This window comes from Panthera tigris, chromosome B1 (assembly GCF_018350195.1).
Source record: "Panthera tigris isolate Pti1 chromosome B1, P.tigris_Pti1_mat1.1, whole genome shotgun sequence".
NCBI classification, from domain to species: Eukaryota; Metazoa; Chordata; class Mammalia; order Carnivora; family Felidae; genus Panthera; species Panthera tigris.
Genome location: NC_056663.1, coordinates 143,504,002 through 143,525,354, shown reverse-complemented (window position 1 = coordinate 143,525,354; position 21,353 = coordinate 143,504,002). Strand labels below are relative to the sequence as shown.

The 21,353-nt window shown below is 35.1% G+C and overlaps 1 protein-coding gene across 2 annotated transcripts in view; it reads right to left on the bottom strand.

Moving 5' to 3' along the window:
- Window positions 1-2,343: 2,343 nt before the first annotated feature.
- RCHY1 (ring finger and CHY zinc finger domain containing 1) overlaps window positions 2,344-21,353 on the bottom strand; it is a 21,938-nt gene continuing 2,928 nt past the window's right edge. The window contains exons 2-10 of one of the 2 annotated variants that reach the window (XR_445674.3): window positions 18,357-18,476; window positions 18,017-18,132; window positions 8,058-8,136; window positions 6,433-6,477; window positions 6,268-6,326; window positions 6,152-6,178; window positions 5,170-5,290; window positions 4,725-4,819; window positions 2,937-3,018 (exon numbers count right to left, since the gene is read on the bottom strand). Coding sequence is in view for 1 of the 2 variants with exons in the window: in XM_007086948.3 (XP_007087010.1) it covers window positions 2,890-3,018; window positions 5,170-5,290; window positions 6,152-6,178; window positions 6,268-6,326; window positions 6,433-6,477; window positions 8,058-8,136; window positions 18,017-18,132; window positions 18,357-18,476 (696 nt within the window). In the remaining variant the exon portion in view is untranslated. Of the gene's footprint in view, window positions 3,019-4,724; window positions 4,820-5,169; window positions 5,291-6,151; window positions 6,179-6,267; window positions 6,327-6,432; window positions 6,478-8,057; window positions 8,137-18,016; window positions 18,133-18,356; window positions 18,477-21,353 lie in introns of both variants that reach the window. The other variant, XM_007086948.3, reaches the window with a different exon arrangement.

Below are 21,353 nucleotides of genomic sequence, written 5' to 3'. Positions count from 1 at the left end.
CATAAACATACTGAATTACTGGCTTTTGAAATAAGAACATAATAGATATGAATTCTGTGGCAAGGCAACCTTATTTTAGGGACAATTCTTTCATGGACAATTCTACCATACTTAAAATCAGACTAAGCATTTAACATTTCTCTAAGCTTTCTTAAAGTCTCTGAGCAGAAAAAAAAAAAAAATGTCAAAATGTAAACTATTTACCTCTGGAAGATGAGATTGTTTTTCACCTTTTCTAACATATTTCCTACAATAGATATTTTTGAACATTGAATTCACATGTCATGGACATATCTTTGAAGAAACCCTGGGTGCTACAGCCTAGACTTCAAGAGCATGAGAAAAATGCTTCTAGCACATGACTGCATGTCAACACGTGGTAATACATTCATTCTGCATTATTTTGGACAAATTTGGATCCTCAAAGATCTAAGTAATCAGGTTTTGAATTAAAACATCTAAAAATGGACAGTCTATCAAATCATGAGCTCCTCCATGATAGAGGACTTAGCTATTATGTAGGTAGTTTAGCAAAATAGAAGTTTGAGTCAAAGGCAGTGTGGTGTGGTGTGTTTGGGGCCATAGACCTAATTGAATTCCCAGCTCCCAACATTTAATAGCTATCATGTACTCAAGCATATCATTTAACCTCTGAACCTCAGCTTTCTCATCTATAAAATGAAGACAACACCTACCCTACAGAATTATCATGCCAATCAATGCTAATGCCTAAGCCTGGCATGCAGTAAGTGCTCGAAACACCAAGTCTTGTTACTTTTCTATACTCACTCCTACTCAAGATCCAATGATCCTGTGATTAAAAGCAGTATGCTTTTAATTAGCTTAGGGTGACATAACAGAACCAGAAAGTATTACTAACAGAGAGGCATCCGACTCTTGATTTCAGCTCAGGTTGTGATCCCAGGGTCATGGGATGGAGCCCCGCATCAGGTTCCACGCTGAGCATGGAGCCTGCTTAAGATTCTCTCTCTCCCCCTCTGTCCCTCTCCTCCACTCGTGCTCTCTGAAACAAATCTGAGGGGTGTCTGGGTGATGCAGTTGATTAAGTGTCCAACTCTTGATTTCAGCTCAGATCATGGTATCACAGTTCTTGAGTTCGAGCCCTAGGTCCAGCTCTGCACTGTCAGCTTGGGATTCTGTCTCCCTCTCTCTCTGCCCCTCCCCTACCTGCTCTCTAATTATATAAAAAATAAACTTTAAAAAATAAAAAAATTTTTTAATTAAAAACAGAAGTATTACAACTAGAAAATTAGTCTTTCCTTAATCTGTATATTGATTGGCAACACCTGGGAAGATATCTCATTCCTTCCCCAAATCAAGATCAGCACTACTGCTCTGCCTAAGCCAAGGAAACTAACACAGGAAGGGAAAAAGAGTAGAACACAGAAGACAGGAAGGTGGGAGAGAATAAAGATCTGGGCTCAAAACTAGAAATCAATACTATTGCCTTTATCCAGGTAATGAGATTTCTACAGAATAAATAAATGTACCAGAAATGTTAGGATTTCTAGTTGTAAGCCAACCTTCAACCTTGTTTTTTTGCAGGAGATTCAACTAGCTCAAAATTAGAAAAATGGTATTCAATAAATACCCATGAACTAATATGTACACATTTTATTTCCTAACCGAAAGGTTTTTATAAATAGGCTATGTTAGAAACTGGAATACTACTGTATAAGTTGTAGGATCATCAAATAATCTTTTGTGTATTTTGTTCCTGAATTAAGAGGTGTGTTTAATTCCATTACATAACCCAAAAAGGCACTATAAAATCAGATCTTGCCAGGAATATTCCATGCCCCTTCTATTCATTCACACCTACTTTCAAGCACTTCGAGAAGAAACAATCAATTTACAACAAAGACAACCACCTCATGCATTAAAAACAAAAAAACAAAAAAACAAAAAAACAAGGGAAAAGCTAGTCATGAGGCACCACCACAAGGGCAGGGACTTTTGTCTTGCTCACTGTTGTCTCCACAACCATCTAGAACCTTACCCAGCGCATAGTAGTTGGTCACTAACTACTTGCTGACTGAATGGATTAATCACTCTTCGAAGAAATAATTCCGGGAAACCAAAACAAAATTATTTTCAATGTTAATGGTTTTTCTTAAGGCTTGGAAGAGTTCTACTGTTTTATATTTTTTCCAACTACTCTAATGGAAGAGTACTTCAAAAGAAAGAAAAGAGGTTTTCTACAGAAATACATAATACATATATGTGTATGCATATTTGTATTTATAGACAGAATTATATATAAGACTATATTGCCCAAACTAAACCAAAAATAGATAAACCTGGAAAAAACTTTCTATAAAACACTGTTTCAATATAATTTTATTAGCAGTTATTACATCAAAATTCACATTTATAGGATCCAAAGGACTGTCTTAGAAAATTCTAAAGTATATGTAGTAAGATCTCAACAGTAAGATACAACATATTCTCATTATAGCACAGCCCTTAAAAAGTCAAGAATAATACTGAGAAGTAAGTGCAGTTCTATCAAGAACTAGAAATGAATTCTGCGTGCAGAGTGTCACTTAAAGCGAAGTTCCATGAAAGTATAACATACTTCTATGGATGTGAATTTCAGTGGCAAACATCATTGGCTTCCAAACTGACACTAAAGGAATTTCCAATCAAAACACAAGCACAGTGGCTTTCATCCAATATAGAGCTATGACAATTCTACAAAGAGACCCTGAATCCTTAAGTACTTGTAGTATGATTTTTTGCTGTGACACTAGTACAAAACACATCAACTCTAATGCATAGATTCTGACACATTATGACAACAAAATACTAAAGATAGCCTTTTCCTAGATCAGAAAATGCTGAGTTTTCCAGTGTAATAAACGCTGGTCATTGCTGATCTAGTGAAATTCTACATCCTCCAGCTTGAGCAGTATTGTAAGATTCACAAATATTACATTTCATGCCTAATATATGGAACTGGACAGTAGATCTCCCATTGCAATCATTGCAGAGAATCTGAAAAGTGAAGAGAATTCAAATTAAGTATATTAAACCTTATAGATACAAAGTGGCACTGTCTGCCCAAAACAATTCCTCAAAAATCATACTGAAGAACTGAAACACATATAGATAAGTCTAAATATTTCCCCAAATAGAAATGTCTTTTATTTATTTTCTGAAAATTCTAAGAGGGCTACTAAGGTAGCTTTGAATTTAGAAAATGAAAGTGTAAATTTGAGTCAAGAAGTCTTATTTTAAAACTGTTCCCAAATAGTATATAAATAGTACTGGGCATAAAATTTAACATAGGCATTATCAGATTGACACCTATATTTACAGTTCAAAACAACATGCATGATTTCATTATTCTTCCTTGACACTTGCAAAATTATCTTAGTTAATAAAATCTTTACACACTTATAATATCTTTTTGCTTATTCTTTAGGTTTAATATACTAAGTTGTCAATCTTCTATGCCTCAAAAATAAAGTCCAAAGAAGCAGTTCTTAAAATTTAGTTAAAAAATAAAAGGTTTTGGCTCATCCCTAAAATGACAGTAAGAGGGGCACCCGGGTGGCTCAGTAGGTTGAGCAGCCGACTTTGGCTCAGGTCAAGATCTCACAGCTCGAAGGCTTGTGAGTTCAAGCCCCATATCAGGCTCTGTGCTGACAGCTCAGCGCTTGGAGCCTGCTTCAGATTCTGTGTCTCCCTCTCACTCTGCCCTCCCCTGCTCATGCTCTCTCTCTCAAAATAAGTAAATAAAATAAACAAACAAATAAATAAATAAAATGACAGTAAGATATCACTTGAGAATTAATCTCTTCTAACACAAAGATCCCAAAAAATAAAAAAGGTGTTAACCTGAAAACAGATCAACGCATTAGTATGTAAGAAAAGCATTAGCTTTAGAATACTCATACCTGTTTTCTTAAATTCCACATGAGTGAAATCATACAGTATTTGTCTTTCTCTGACTGACCTATTTCACTCAGCATAATACATTCTAGCTCCACCCACATCTTTGCAAATGGCAAGATTGCATTCTTTTTGATGACTGAGTAATATATGTGGAATTTAAGAAACAGAACAGATGAACATATAGGAAGGGGTGGGGGGGGATGGAGAAGAAAGGGAAACAAAGCACAAGAGACCCTTAACAACAGAGAACAAACCGAGCGTTGATGGAGGGACATGGGTGGGGGATGGACTAGATGGGTGATAGGTACTAAAAAGGGCACTTGTGGAGAGCATTGGGTGTTGTATTTAAGTGATAAATCACTGAATTCTACTCTTGAAACCATTGCGTGATATGTTTACTAAAATTTAAAAATAAATAAGATTAAAAAATAGAATAGTCATACCATAGTAAATAGAAAACTTCCAAGTTTGTTCAAAATTATAATTTGGAATACAATCTGAATGTAGAAAGATTAGTGGTTGCCTAGAGCTAGGGGATTGGGGAATGACTGCTAAAGGGTATGGGATTTCTTTGGGGGGCAATATCCTAAAATTGACGGTGGCTGATGTTTGTACAACTCCAAGAATATACTAAAAAGCACTGAATTGCACACTTTAAATGGATAAGTTACATGGCATATAAATTATATCTCAATAAAGCTGTTATTTGAAAAAATGACCTACATGGAACAAAGCACACTGAAGCCTCTAGTAAAACATCACGTAATTACCAATTAGTATTCCAAAAGCAATCCTTCATTTACCTTACTAACAATTCAATTATCCACATGAATAAAAAGGGTAACGAACATTAAAAAACAAAAAGTAATCTTCTTCAGAAATCAACAAATACGTATGCCTGAAATAAAATTTAAAATAATTAGAAATAAAGCATCATTAAAAACATCAGACCAGTAATTCACCTCCACACCATTACATGACTGACTGGCTCTGACAAGTAATACATAAATAATTCAGAATAAAGTTTCTGCCTGCCATCTAGTGTTGGGAAGAATTGCATAAAGGTATTCTTAGAATTTTTTGGTCTGGTCCTTTGAATTTAAAATTTATATTTTGTCCTTCCCATTAATCATTACATTGGTGTTTCTGCCAAAGCAGTATTTTTTAGACAGATTTGAGCAAAAAGGCAAAAATGAACAAGAACATCAACTAGGAACCTGAAAAGTTTTAGGCATTGATCGTACTCACATCCACAGTCATGTTCTGATATTCTGATGGCATAGGAGTCTGTGCTACCTCATCATCCAGCTGTCTCCAGTACCTAGTCATATCTAAAGCAGAGTGCATACATAATGGACATCTGTAGCCTCTAGAAGAAACAGAGAGGTTATTTTCCAAACATTTAACAAGGAGTATATCAACTCAGGTATACAAGAGGATGCATGCTAATTGGTACATAAACCATCCAAAACAGAGCATTATTCTGAATTTTAAGATGATTGGTGGATCCATGGTATTTTTTAAACCTACTCTTTTTCCTCAGCTCTCTAAAATTAGAAGGAATCAGCCCGTATTCTTTGTAGAATATATTCAATATATTTTAAAAGCCAATTAAGCTACTTTCTAACTAAATGACCTCAATTCCTTAATATATTCAGGCAACTTAGATCATATTATTTTCTCTCTAAACATTCTGAAAAAGTTCCCTTCTATCTGGCTCTTATATTAAATTAAAATTTCTGCTTATGAAAATACATTTACACAGTCTCTTCTATCCTAACTACTCTCATCTCATTGTAACATCCTTTCCCCATAATAAAGTTTCTGCTTTAGATAATCTTGTTACCAGCTTTCTTTGCAGATGATTATCCTGGGCCAATATACTGACCTAACAGGATTCTGAGTGACAATACCTCAGCAATCTTACAATGCTATCGATTGCCTCTGGTAGAGCCCATGCCTCCTGTTAAGCAAGGCCAGAAAATAAGAGTCTCTTGAAATGAGGGATGAGATAAGGCATACTGCAGACATGGGGGAAAAGGTGCAGTCCTACATACACAAGACGCTTTGCCCAGTTTACCACTGTGCATTTACCCTGCCCATCTCAACATAAATATGTCACGCCCGACACAGTGTGAGGAACAGAGCTGGCCCACTTCCACATCCCCGAAAAAATAATAAATCAGCATCTTACAATAATTAATTTTTAAAAATCCCATCAAACACTCACTCTTTCAACATTTCTTCATAACACGTTCTGAAAAAAATATATAACATTGTTTCAGTAAAACAAAAACTATCTGCACTATTTTCAATTTTGAGAGAAAAAACACAAAATTCCTTTACCTATGTAAAAGATGTCCACACGGCAAGACATGAGCAACAACACGGGATGTGTGAATGTCCTGTAAAGGAAATAAATGTCAGTGCCTGCATGAAGACAATATAAACATCCACATATCTTAAATTCAACAGGGAATATTTCCAAAGCAAATGATATTTTAAGCTTACCTCCAAACATATTGGACAATTCTGCCGGGAAACATTTTCAATACACTGTTTAAAAGAAAAACTCAAATTACTAAAAACTTAACTAAATGGAAATGACAAACAGATTTACTAATAAAAACAATAAAGGAAACAACACTACTAACTTACTAAAGATAATAATTAAAAATACATGTTTCTTATATGTCAGATAAGAACTGAACAGCTAACTCACATAACTATTTCAGGCTTTGCACATTACCTGAAACAATGAAATTGCTCAGTATATCTTAATTGTTCAAATTATCTTCGTTTTACGCATAAGGAAAATCAGTGAATCAAGATTTACCAAAGATGCAGAGACAATAACGTTTGGAATCTATTTTATATGTGTTTTGCTCCAAAGTAAACTACTTAATAATATCGATAATGGTAAGAGTTCATATTCTTGAAATTTACTACATGTCATATACTAAGTACATTACCTGTATTAGCTCAGTTAAGTCCCACAACTCTAAATGAAACAGGTACATTACCCCATTTTACAGATGAGGTATCTGAGGCCTAGAGAAGCTAAATAACTTCCAAAGTCATTTGCCAATAAGAAGTGGAACGGTTTTTGAACTCCAACAGGCAGCCTCCAGTGTCAGAGTTCCTAACTTGACAAGACAGTGTATGATTAAATGGGGGAAGGTAAGGGAAAGCGCCACGCCATGGATGATGCCCAGGTTTTTTAAGTAAGCACCTGAGTACATGATAGGACCATTTACTAAAATACAGACAATAAGAAATAACTGAGAAACAAGACAAAGATACCACAAGAGAAAATGTGTATATAGTTTTTGAAAGATAACACGGCTATCACCCCAACTCAAATCTGTAAAACCAAACTCAATCTTTTATCTCCAGCAAATTTACAATCTATTTATCCAGTACCTTAAAAGCAAGGGCTAAAAACCTTGGGAGTCTTTACTCAGCCCCATTCTTTTTCCCTTATTCACTGTCACCATATCCCAAATGTTCATTATTCATCTCAATTTATCTTAATACTTGACTATTTTAGGCCAGTTATTATCTAGTACTTATTTTTAAAAAACCCTCATTAATGTTAACTATACTGGAATTAAAATTTTTTTAATTTTAAAAATCATTAGTCTCTCTGTTCTCTGATGTTTATTAGATTTTTTTTCTAAATAATGAAAAATAATCTTAAAGGAACTGGTATCATGATATAATTACTATATCCAAATTAAAAATATTTCTAACTATGAAAGAAAACCCAAAAATATTTTCTGAATTTTCTTGGAATGCTGTTACATTGCTATTTCTTCTGTAATGTGCATTTTCACTTATTCTTAAAACCAGTATCAATGAGAAGAATCCATTACTAACTTACTTAGAAGTTGTCAACAGTATGCTAATAACTGATATAAGTATTCATACACACTATGAAGAAGAAAAAGAACTGTAGATCAGATATTCTGAGGCATAGATCTGAGGACACCTACTTAATACTGCTTACGAATAAAAACCAACAGAGTTGTACTTGGTAATATCTGAAATTAGCATGCTTCCAAACATATTAGGATTTAAGCTAGTTTTCAAACACAATACAATATTTTTTAAATTACACAAACTTAGTTATATACCTTGTGCTTTCCTTGGAGATTCATAGCTAGACATAAGTTACATTTCAAACAATGGAAAAAATCTTCCTTTGGACCAATCCTAAAAATACATGTGAAAGTCAAAAGATTAGATTCATTTTTACAGAATGGTATCTATCCAAGTCTTTTTTCCTACAAAAATCTACACACACACACACACACACCCTTTGGGCTTTATTTTTTACATAAATGGATTCTTTCTCTATTTCCTGTTCTGTGACTTTTTCTTCACTTAACAACATATCCTGAAGATTATTCTATGTCTGTCTATATAGAACCACTTCATTCCTCTTCATAATTACATAGTATTACATAGTATGGATAGACCATATTTTTTAAAGTATTCCCTTATATAATTTACTATCTTTAGTTAATACGATGATATAAAATAACTATCTTTATACAAACATCACTTAGCCTATCTGTTGATAATCTTTTATAAGATTTCTAAAAGTTAAACTATGGGTACTGAGGGTACTGCACCACTGGTTTTGATACTGACAAAACGACCTCCAAAAAGACAATACTAAATTATACCCGCACTAACAATGTATGACAGCACCTGCATTCCCTGCACCCTAGTGAACACTGGTTACCTATATGATAGACAAATACAAGATGTCATTTTAATTTGCGTTTCTCAGATTATGAGACAAGAAATATATTTTAATGTTTATGAACCATGTGGATTTCTACTGTAGATTGCCTGTCCATGTGCTCTTTTCATTCTTATGCTAGGGTATTTGTCTTTTACCATTTTAAAGCAGCTGTTTATATATCCTGAATATTAACCTTTTTCATTTGTATACTTACAATTTTCTGGTGTGTGACCAAGATTATCTTGATTTACATATTTTGTCATACAGCCATTTTAATTCTATGTATTAAAAAGCCATTAATATTTTCTTTTATGGCTTATGCTTCTATCTCTTATTTAGGAAAGACTTTTGAAACCTCTAGGTCATAAATATATGTATACCTCTAATACTTATGGCTTTTAATTTTTATATTTTTCTTTTATCCATTTGAAATGTAAAGAGATATGATAAAGAGAAATTGCTAGTTGTCCCCAAATTTTTATTTTCCCCTTCTTACACAACAAGAGAACACTCAGGCACAGGGCTGTCCTGAATAAAGACTACTTGCAACTTCTCTGGAGGTTGTGAACAGAAGAGATAAATGAAAATTCTGTGTTATGTCCTTAAAAGGAAAGCTCAACAAACCCTAAACACAAGCAACATGAAAAAAAACTCTATCATGGATCATCATAATCAAACTGCTCAAAACCAAAGATAAAATCTTAAAAGCAGCCGGGGGGGGGGGGGGGGGGGGGGGGGAGACTTTATAGTGGAACAAAAAGAGGATGACACCAGATGTCTCACTGGGAACAATGCAGAATGTATATCCACAAAATACGGCAGAGCAACATTCGGTCAGCCTAGAATTCTATATCCGACAAAAATATCTTTCAAAAATGAAAGTAAAATGAAGATGTTTCAAACATACAAAAACCAGGAGACTCTGTTTAAACAAAAACAGTCAACTTGGCATCAGTACATAGTCACAGTTAGAGGTGACCTGGTAGACTCTGCAGCAGTGTCTCTCAAACTTCACCTCAACACACAGTAAGTATTTTTACATCTTGACCCAGTTCTCCCTTCATTTACACATATACACACACACTCGAAATGCTAATGAAAGTTCCACATAACAGTACTTATCCTTACCATGTATTTATCTCTTTTTTATGCTTTTTTTTTAAAACGGTGGCGGGGACTAACTAGATTTGCTTCCGTTTAAAATAACTACTCTAAATAATATAACCTCTTCACTTCCATCCTCAACTCCAGTCTCTATCTGTCCCACCCCCTCACTCCATCCTTTCACGGCCTTTTCTTAGGCTTGGCTATTTATTTATTTCCACCCAGACCATTCTGATCTATTCAGCCTCGGCCTATCTCTGTTAAAACTTTACTGAAACATTCCTAAAATTAAGACCACTCCAATCCCTATAATCGGACAAACTCTCTAGCAGTGATTGCTTATTAAGCCCATTCTTCCACAAACAGAATAGAAATTTAAGAACAAGAATCATGCCTTCTATACTCTAGTGCTCTACACATGACAAAGATTGGTCTGATGCTTATTTAATAATTTGCAGAAATGTGAAAACGCACATCCTTCTCTTACAGCATCATTTTATTAGATGTTATATTTCCCCAAATGTAGTTACAAACTTGTATCTTCTTAAACTTTAAAAGTAATCCTCATTGTTTAAAACATATAAAACCCAGAAGAACATGAACCAACAAATATACCAACAAATACCTAAAATCACTCATGATCACAGCACTCATGGATAACTATTGCTAATATTTTGGTATGTATAATATCCTGACAGATAATTTTTATGAATCATTTTCCCAATCCCTAAATATCATTTAAGAATATTACTTTTGATATGGGCTTGCAAATTAACAATCTCCCAAACACACAGGTTGTTTTTCATTTTTCACCATTATACTTATTGGTACAAGACTTATACTACACAGAAATCTTGGTACATATCTCTATTTCCTTGGGATAATCTCCTAAAAATGGAATTATATAGTCAAAGGGATGAAACATTTTTTTAGATCAGAAATCAGAACACCAAAACCACATCTGTTATATCATACTCTCATGGTAAGTATCATGGTGCTTATCTAATAACACTAAGAAATTTTATTGCCCCATTTATTAAAAAAAAAAAAAAAAAAAGCTCATTCTAGTACATTTCAGTAAGGATATATGTACCTTCTGCCAAAAAATTCAGTATTGGATGTCTGCCCCTAATTAAAGAAAAACTGAAATCCTATCTTTTTAGGGCATATCACTCTTTAAGAGAATTACCGCCACACTCAAAAGATTACCTAATTATCATGAAGCTATTTTAAAATATAAAATCAGGAATAACATATCACTAACTCTAAGCAGTACTGATTTCCTTACAGTGATTACTGCCTAAAGACAATAATCGTCAAGCTCATACCTCCAGACCAGAGCCAAGCCTAGAGGTGCCTTAAGCGCCAAGCACAAGAAATCAGATCACCCTTGCCTTGCAGCTTTGTTTAATAAACTAAAAGCAATAACTAAATTTCATAATATACTGAAGACAAAAAATACTTGTCTTTAATATCCAAAAGAGGACTCACTGTAAAAGATTATCAAAGAAGGTTAGCTACAAAGTGAAAAGATTGATATTTATGCAAATATATAAGAACTCATACATTCAAATGACATGATTTCTTTTAATGTTACCATGAGAGGGTGGAGTTTCCAAAAACACTGCTATTGCAAAAACATTTTTTAACCTGTCTTTTGATATTTTTGTTTAAAAAAATAGTCATTATCTGATGGTCATATGTCATTTCTGACTACACACAGTATATGCCAATCTTATTTAATAGAGTTTGCTCCCAATATCTTTTAACAATCTGAAAAAAATGAAGATGAACAGCTCTGAAAATCCCCAAGGGGGGGGTTGAATTTTCAGTGTGCCACTGGCACTCTGAAAGAACTGTACAAAGATGTTTCAAAGAGGGGTGGGCGCCTGAGTGGCTCATTCAGTTTAGCCTCAGACTTCAGCTCAGGTCATGATATTGTAGTTTACAAAGTTCAAGCCCTATGTCGGACTCTGTGCTGACAGCTCAGAGACTGGAGCCTGCTTCAGACTCTGTGTCTCCCTCTCTCTCTCCCCAACTCACACACTCTGTTTCTCTCAAAAATAAATATTTTTTGTTTCAAAGATTTTGAAATGTTTCAAAGACTTTTGAGATTTTTGAGATGTTTCAAAGATTTTTGAGCAATGACAAAAGACATAATGCCACCTAAAATACCTACTTGAAGTGATAACAATCCTTTAAAACACATACCATAGATGAATGGCCTCACTCAAAAAAAAATGAACAATGTATTTCAAATGAAAAAAAAAAAAACAAACATGGATTCTTCATCTAGTCATTCAACAAGGACTTCAATTCACAGTATTTTGTTACATGAACCTAAACGATCCCATTTTGCTAAAAAGATGTGTGACAGCGTTCTTCCATCTTTTATTATGTTCGTACACCAAAATTTACTCAGTATGGCTGAGTAAAATGAACAAATGTTGAAGTATGTGCATAAAGCATTTGGAAGAGAATAGACAATGTAAAAATTGAAAAAATTCACAGGACTGACATTCTAGTAGGGATTTATAAATCTAAAAATAAAAAATATTTTGTTATATTGGAACTAAAATGATGGCCACCTTTAAATACAAGGTTTCAAAAACACTGAATTTGGCAATGCATAGACACAAGTAAGGATAAGCCAGAATCTTACTAGTGACGTATCTGAGATCTGGAATCAATATTACATTTTGATGGTACAAGTGCAAGAAGAACCAAAAGTAATTACAAGCTAGAACCTATCAGAACTATATCTAAAACCTAGAATCAGTTATTAACAAGATAGACATGTGCCAGATTCATGACAAGTGACCAGTGAATAGTTACAGTCAAGGGATATTGTCAAATTTAGTACATATCTTTTCAAAACTAGAAAAATATGGAATCAAAATTTGGATTTACAATGCTTAAATTCTTATTAAAATTTCCAATGAAGTTGTTTTTCACCGCCTTTATTCTTACTTCTATCATTCATAATAATATATATAACAAAATATTTATTCTGTTATTTTAAAAGGTTTTAAAAACATACTTAGACGGTAAATGTTGATGACAAATTTTCCTCACATACAGAAAGGAATCATAACACCAAAAACATTCTGCTTAAGATGCACAGCCTACACATTACGAGCACACACTGTGTACATGGTACTCTCAGGTATAAAAATTTAAACTTCTGAAAATACCTTGATCTCATGAAGCTTAATATTACCAGGTATAGGAATTTAAAATTTAAAAATATCTTAACTTCACAAAGCTTAATGTATACAGGGCAGTATGAGATATGTATCCTGCAGTCTCAACAACTTGAGTCAACAAATTAACTATAAAATGTATTGATTCCTTTATTGTAATAGTGGTAATTAAAAGCTGTGTGCAGATCTGACATACAAAATAACTCTGTACAACAGTGAAAATCAATTGGAGCTCATGAATCAAATAGGAGAAACCCTAGAAACAAGGCTCTATTTCAAAAAAAAAAAAAAAAAAAAAGCCACAGAAAAATAAACACAGCATGAGTTAAAAAAAATAAGCAAAACTAAACATATATTGTAAACTTCCACTCTACAATGGATAAAATAGCTTGTACAGGACCAAAGCCCCCACTGAGAACTACAAAGTCTGGATTCAAAGAAAACAAGCAATTTAAAAGCAGTAAAAAAAAAAAAAAAAAAAAATTTAAAAAAAATCAACAAAGGGCTTAAAGGGTCAATATTCCAGACAGAAGGGAAATACACTGAGATAAATCCAACAGTCCCTGCTTCATCCTCCTTGGGGGACTTGCAGATCCTAAACTATACTGTCAGAAGCAAACAAGCTAAGCAGCAAACAGCAGGTAAGAGGATATGAAACCATGCAAACCCTCTGGCAATTTCTCGACTAGGGAGGCAAAAAACTGGGAGCCCAGATCCCATTACAAGAGTTGCCCTGATAAACTTTAAATCAAGACCCCTGAGGAAACATGTGCTAGGAGCCTGTGTTAGGGAAAACAAAAAAGAACAGGAATATAAATAAAACTTGGCCTCTAATCTTCTCAGTCTTTACTTATTTATTTTTTAATGTTTATTTATTTTTGAGAGAGAGAGAGTACAAGCAGGGGAGGGGCAGAGAGAGAGGAAGACACAGAATCCAAAGCAGGTTCCAGGCTCTGAGCTGTCAGCACAGGGCCCAATGCGGGGCTCGAATTCACAAACCATGAGATCATGACCTGAGCAAGTCAGGACACTTAACCAACTGAGCCACCCAGGCACCCCATAATCATCTCAATCTTTAACTGGATTAGTAGGATCTGGCTCTACATGAACTGCTTGCCAAAAGAAAATTCTCTTTGGAGAATAATAAATAGCATTCAATTTTGTCCAACAACCAACTAAAAACAATATCAAGCATGCCAAAAGGCAGAACTAAAGAACCAAACACCAAAGGAGGAAAAACAGAAAACAGAACTGACCCACAAATAATCAACATATTGGAGTTATCAGACCCTGCCTTTAAATGACCAGTGATTAATATGTTGAAAGAAGAAAAAAAAATTTTTTTCACCTGAAAAAATTAAAACTACAAAGGATGGGGGGGGGGGAAATTCAATGTAAATTCTATAATTTTAAGAAAAAAAACCCTAAAATTAAAAACTCAATAGGTTAAATAGCAGATTCAACACAGTATGACAGACACATCAGTAGGAACTAGCCAATTTAAGCATGAGGGGACAAGAGATAAATACAGAAAAAAAGAAAAATGTAAGAGACATATGGGACAGTGAAAAGGTCTACACCTAAAGTCCCAGAAGGGGCCAAGAGCAAGAGGCAGAAACATTATCTGAAGAAACACTGGCCAAGAATATTTCAAAACTAACAGAAGACATCAAGCCATAGATTCAAGAAATTCTACAAACTGCCAGCCAGATAAGTATCTCACACACCTGGACACATCATGGAAAAACTAAAAACCAACAACCTGAGGGGGGCACCTGGGTGGCTCAGTCGGTTGAGCGTCCAACTTCGGCTCAGGTCATGATGTCATGGTTCGTGGGTTTGAGCCCCGCATCAGGCTCTGTGGTGACAGCTCAGAGCCTGAAGCCTGTTTACGATTCTGTATACCTCTTTCTCTGTCCCTCCCCTGCTCGTTCGCGCAGGCTCTCTCTCTCAAAAATAAATAAACGTTAAAAAAAAAAAAACCTGAAAACATTAAGAGGGGGATAAAAGATTGCCCTCAAAGAGGCACTAATAATCCTGACAGGCTATTTCTGAAACAGAAACCATGGCACCAGAATATCTTTAAAGTGCAAAAAGAAAGTAATTCTATACTCAGCAAAGACAAAATTTTAAAATGAAAATAAAGACATTTTCAGAGAGACGAAAAACTGACAGAATCTGTCACCAGCAGAGCCTCACTGGAAGTATTAATAAAAAGAATTCCTGAAGCCAAAGGAAAATAATCCTGAAGATGAAAGAAATGCAGAAAGGCAAGAAGAGCAACAGAAATGGTAAATATGTAGGTAAATGTAAGAGAATACTGTTTGAAACAATGTCTTACAGAGTTTAAAATATCGTAGATTAAAAGACATGACAAGTACACGTAAAGCCTCTTAGTTAAGGTTCTTACACTGTCCAGAAATGATAAATGCATTACTCTAGTAAGCCAAGGATGTATAATTTCTAAGATAACTACCAAGAGAATAATGGAAGAATATATCTCTAATAAGTTTATAGAGAACAAAAATGAAACTTAAAACACGGACCATCTGGGTGGCTCAGTCGGTTAAGTGGCCAACTCTTGATTTCAGCTCAGGACATGATCTCATGGTTTGAGGGTTCAAGCCCACATCATGCTCTGCACTGACAGTGCAGAGCCTGCTTGGGATATTCATTCTCTCTCTCTCTCTCTCTCTCTCTCTCTCTCTCTCTCTCTCTTCCTCCCTCCCTCCCTCCCTCCCTCCCTGCTCTACCCCTGCTCACATTCTCCCTCAAAATAAAATAAACTTTAAAAAATATTTAAAAAATAAAGTAAAATAGAAAAATTGCCGATTAATCCATAAGAAGGCAAGCAAGGAGACGGAAAAAAAGACAGATAAATACTAAGGGGATAGAAAATACTAAACTTGTCGACTGAACTGTAAAATTGTACATTTAAAATTTATATATACAATTATATTAATAAGACTAAATATGCTAATTAAAACACAGCTTTCATTAAACTGAATAAAAAATAAAATTCAACTACATTCTGCATACAAGCTACATGCCTTAAATGTAAGCATACAAAATGTTTGGGATAAAAAAATAAAAAGGGGGGCACCTGAGTGGCTCAGTCAGTTAAATGTCCAACTTCAGCTCGAGTCATTATCTCCTGGTTTGTGACTCTGATCCCCGCATCGGGCTCTCTGTTGTCTGCAAGAGCCCACTTTGGATCCTGTCTCCCTCTTTCTGCCCCTCCCCCACTCTCCCTTGGTCTCTCAAGAATGAATGAATGAATGAAAAGAGACATACATGCAAAAACTAATCAAAAGAAAGCTGATATAGATACAGCTCTTAAGGCAGAAAATATAACTAAAGATAAAAAGAGACAATGATAAATCAATCACAAAGGAAAACAGAACAATTCTATATAAATACCTAAAATACATAACGCCTTATAATATATAAAACAAAACACAAAAGAGCATTTACTATAGGATCCCCAAAGCTCAAGAGAGTAGTTACCTTCAGAGGAGTGTATTTATTGACTTGTAGGGGGCATGAGAGAGGCTACTACAGTGCTATGAACATTCCATTTTTTGATCTGGGTAGTGATTAAAAAAATGTTTTCATAAGTAAATTCATAAGATTGTTTATGACTTCTACATCTTTTGGTATGTTTGTTATCCTTCCTTAAAAACAAACTACATAAAAACAAGTGATTTAAAATATTCTAGACAGTAGTTATGGAAAAAGACTGATATGGAACACCTGGAGCTTCTACATTATTGGTAACAGTTTTCTTTCGTTAAGTAGGCTTCTTGCCCAGCACAGAACCCCAATTCGGGGCTTGAACTCACCACGAGATCAAGACCTGAACTGAGATAAAGAGTCAAGATGCTTAACCAACTGAGCCACCCAGGAGATCAAGACCTGAACTGAGATAGTCAAGACGCTTAACCAACTGAGCCACCCAGGTGCCCTGGAAACATTCTATTTCTTAAATTGAGTGGCTGAGTTATTGTATTAGTACAGTTTACAACAGGGGTGCCTGGGAGGCTCAGACGGTTAAGGATCTGACTCTTGAGTTCAGCACAGGTCAAGGTCTTATGGTTTGTGGGATCAAGCCCCACATTGGGCCCGGCACTGACGGTGCTGAGCTTGCTTGGGATTCTCTCCCTTTCTCTTTGCCCCTCCCCTGCATATGCACGCTTCTCTCAAAATAAACGTTTTTTTAGAAAGCATAGTTTATAATGTACACAACGTTACATATATGTTTTTGTATGTAATGCTCAAAAATTTTTGGAAAGAAAAAATTCCTATATGACAACATGTCTGTAGTAGCTTGTCAGTGGGAGACTGGACTGTAGCTTATTTTTATTCTTTCTACTTTCTCATATTTTCCAATTTTTATAAAATCATCCTATACTTTCTGATAATGTTTTTAAAAACTAATTGTAAAAAAAAAAAAGAAAACTCTACCCTAATTTTCTATTTCAGCTGCCCACAAAACACATTATATAAAAACATATTTTACATCCAAAAGTTACAATTTAAATAGCCACACAATAGTTGATGGGCTAATTAAATGATTACTACAAAAGAGGCATGAAAATATTTTTCAGAATAATGGAAATGTTTTTTATCCTGACTGTATTAGTAACACAGCTATATATATTTGTCAAACTTACTAGACATTTAAATTGAAGGCATTTTAGGGGTGCCTGGGTGGCTCAGTTGGTTAAGCGTCTGACTTCAGCTGGGGTCACGATCTCGCAGTCTGCGAGTTCGAGCCCCGCGTCGGGCTCTGGGCTGATGGCTCAGAGCCCGGATCCTGCTTCCGATTCTGTGTCTCCCTCTCTCTCTGCCCCTCCCCCATTCATGCTCTGTCTCTCTGTCTCAAAAATAAATAAACGTTAAAAAAAATTTTTTAAAAAATTAAAAATAAATTGAAGGCATTTTATTAGATGCAAGTTATATCCCAATAAAGATTTTAAAAACTATTATTGCCCAGGTACATTAGAATAGGAAAAGAACATTTTACATACAGTACCTACAAATTCCACAGTTTTCACAATGATACTGCTTCTTGTCTTTGTCAAAAAGATGGCATATACTGCAATAATATTCTCCAAACAATGTGCTACATTCTTCACAAGTCTGTTGGGCCTAAAACAGATACATGTAATTAAAAATTGGACTAAATTTATCAAAACATTTTGTATTATCATTTAAATATCCAGTTTGTTACAGTAAATGCAGATTTTTACAAGGTTTTAAACATTTAAATCAAAGATATTGCTTAGAATTAAAGAAGTCACTTGCAATACCAATTTTTTTTAAGCCACCTTAACATTATTTAAAAAGAAAATAGAAATGTGGTAAAATCTTACGTGTTGGATTTTTTCACAGTTTATGCACTGCACTTCCTTTACTTTAAAGCGATCTAGCTGATGATCTTCATTGTTATCATGACACAACCGACAAGTATAAAGTTTGTCACAACAAGGTGCCTAATGCCCAAGGGGGAAAAAAAGTTATAAAAAGAGAAAAACAAGTTTGCAATACAAAAAAAAAAAAAAAAAAAATTTCTTCCTCCTCCTCCTGGAACAAGGTCAAAGAATACAACCAATGGATTCGTTTGTAAACTAATCCTAAACATAACTTTTCACTGTTTCTTAGCATATTTTAATTATTCCCTTCAACATCTATGTCTGTATTAAGTTGAACATAATCTGGTCCTTAAAGATAAAGGAATCATGAAGAATGGAAATCTCTGGACCGAAGAACTAATCTCACAATACCCTAAACTCATTCTCAGCCTTAAAAGCAGGCAGGCAATTTCTTCTTAGACATTTCCAGATAAATTCAATTACCTACTTAACCCCTTAAACATTAAATATCATAAAGATTATATATATATTTTAATTTGCTTGTGTTTATTAATCATCAACTATATGCTTGATGTTTTAGAGGATGCAATAAATGTAAGAGATAGTCGTTGTTTTCAAGAGTGGCAGACTAGCAAAATCTATTCTCTCCTTCCCAGACACAATTGCCCAGCTTTATTACAGTTCCCAGCTTTCTTTGATTTCAGCTGTGGCCAAATGACTAAGTTCTTACCAAAAGAATACAAGCAGAAATCAGTGTCACTCTTGGGCCTGAGTATTATGAAACTGGGCATGCCTCCTCCTCCACACTCCCTTTCTCCTTTCCATCAGATGAAACCTGGACATAGCAGCAACCCACCTGCTGACTGTATGCCCTAAAGCAGGGCAAAATACAGTGGGGAGAACTTGTCCCTGAAGTGATCATGTGGAACAGTCTTATTACCAAACTGGATAATTAACCTTGAAATTGTTAGGTGGGAAGAAATAAATTCTATTCTTTAACCTACATTACTGTTGGGCCTTTTTGTTACCATTAGTAACTTAGCTTTATCCTAAATAGTATAGTACATCAAAAAAAGTTTCCAAGCCAGTAAGTTCACCCCATAGTTTCCAGTATACTGTGACCTTCCAGATCCACTCATTTCTGAAGATCTTACACCATAATTTACCACAATACAGTTCATTCCTTAAAGATTTTAACACTTAACTGGTACCCTTTCTCTCCCCACTACTCTTGTCCTACATCTTAGTGATCTGCACATCCACCACTATAATCCTTCCAATACCATGAACTCTCAATTCCTTGACTTTCTTACTTCCAATGACCTTGTCCTCCAACCCTCCTCAGCCACATATTCTCAAGGTCATACCAAAGAACAGTGGTTCTCAAATGTTTTGGTCTCAGGACCTCTTACACTCTTAAAAATTATTGAGGATCGGGGTGTCTGGGTGGCTCTGTCTGTTAAGCATCTATCTGACTCTTGGTTTCAGCTCAGGTCACGATCTCACGGTTTTGTGAGTTCGAGCACCCTACCACCCCTACTTTGGGTCGCTGATAGTGTGGAGCCTGCTTGGGATTTTCTGTCTCCCTCCCTCTCTGCCACTCCCCCACTCGTGCTCAGTCTCTCGAAATAAACTTTAAAAAAATTACTGATGATCTCAAAGAGCTTTTGATTATGTGAATTATATCTGACACCATATTATAAAATTGAAAGGTTTTTTAAATATTCATTACTTCTTTTAAAAATAATAGTAATGAACCCATTACATGTTAACATAAATAACATTATTTTAATGAAATAACTACTTTCTCCCAAAATAACTGAATTCTCATTTCTGCTTCTGTATTCGGTTTAAGTATATGAAGAAACTTTGGCCTTCCACAGATATGTAGTTGGAAAAAGGAGTATTTTAACAGCCTTTGCAAGAATACTCATCTCTGATACTACAACAAAACTCAACAATTCATAAATCATTAGTTGTAACACGGACTCTGAAATTGTATGTGAACTTTTCTCCGTTACATCAAAATCCATTGATCTATCTTGCACTCTGAATGGATCTTCTACGCACGCATTGGTCATTTGGAAAATATCAGTTCACTGAGTTCTATAGCTCTTTCAAATGTTCACAAATTTTCCATGCAAGATAAAAAAAAAAAAATTGTGCTTGTTAATATCATTACCGATCTCATCAGAAAAGTCTTTAGGTACTGGGACACTTTCAAGCTTACAAAGAATAATCCAAGTTTTCCAAAATTCTAATTATGGGGCACCTGGGTGGCTCAGTCTGTTAAGTATCCAACTTAGGCTCAGGTAATGATCTTGCGGTCCATTAGTTTGAGCCCCGCGTCGGTCTATGTGCTGACAGCTCAGATCCGGGAGCCTGCTTTGGATTCTGTGTCTCCCTCTCTCTCTCTCTGCCCCTCCCCCCTCACACTCTGTGTCTCTCTCTCTCAAAACAAACATTTTAAAAAAGTTTTAGGGGCGCCTGGGTGGCTCAGTCGGTTGAGAGTCCAACTTCAGCTCAGGTCATGATCTCGTGGTTTGTGAGTTCAAGCCCCACGTAAGGCTTTGTGCTGACAGCTCAGAGCCTGGAGCCTGCTTCAGATTCTGTGTGTGTGTGTGTGTCTCTCTCTGTCTGCCCCTCCCCCACTCATACTCTGTCTCTCTCTCTCTCTCCTTCAAAAATAAATAAACATTAAAAAAATTTTTTTTAATTTTAATTCTAATTTTTACATGACAGCTTGAATTTTATTACTGTCAATGATCTTCCTTGCAATGACAGTTTCACTTCTCTCCTTTTCAAAAAAATGTCCACCAAATACTCAAATTTGAAAAGCCAGATTTCAAGTAAGAAATGTTCCACAAGAAAGCTACTAGTTCAGTGCACAATCCAATTGCATAAGAACTTTCCTCACAATGACCATCTTAGTTTGCAGAAGTTCTTGATGAAAACATCCCATTTCATCAAACATGTAAAAAACATGTAAAAAGACAT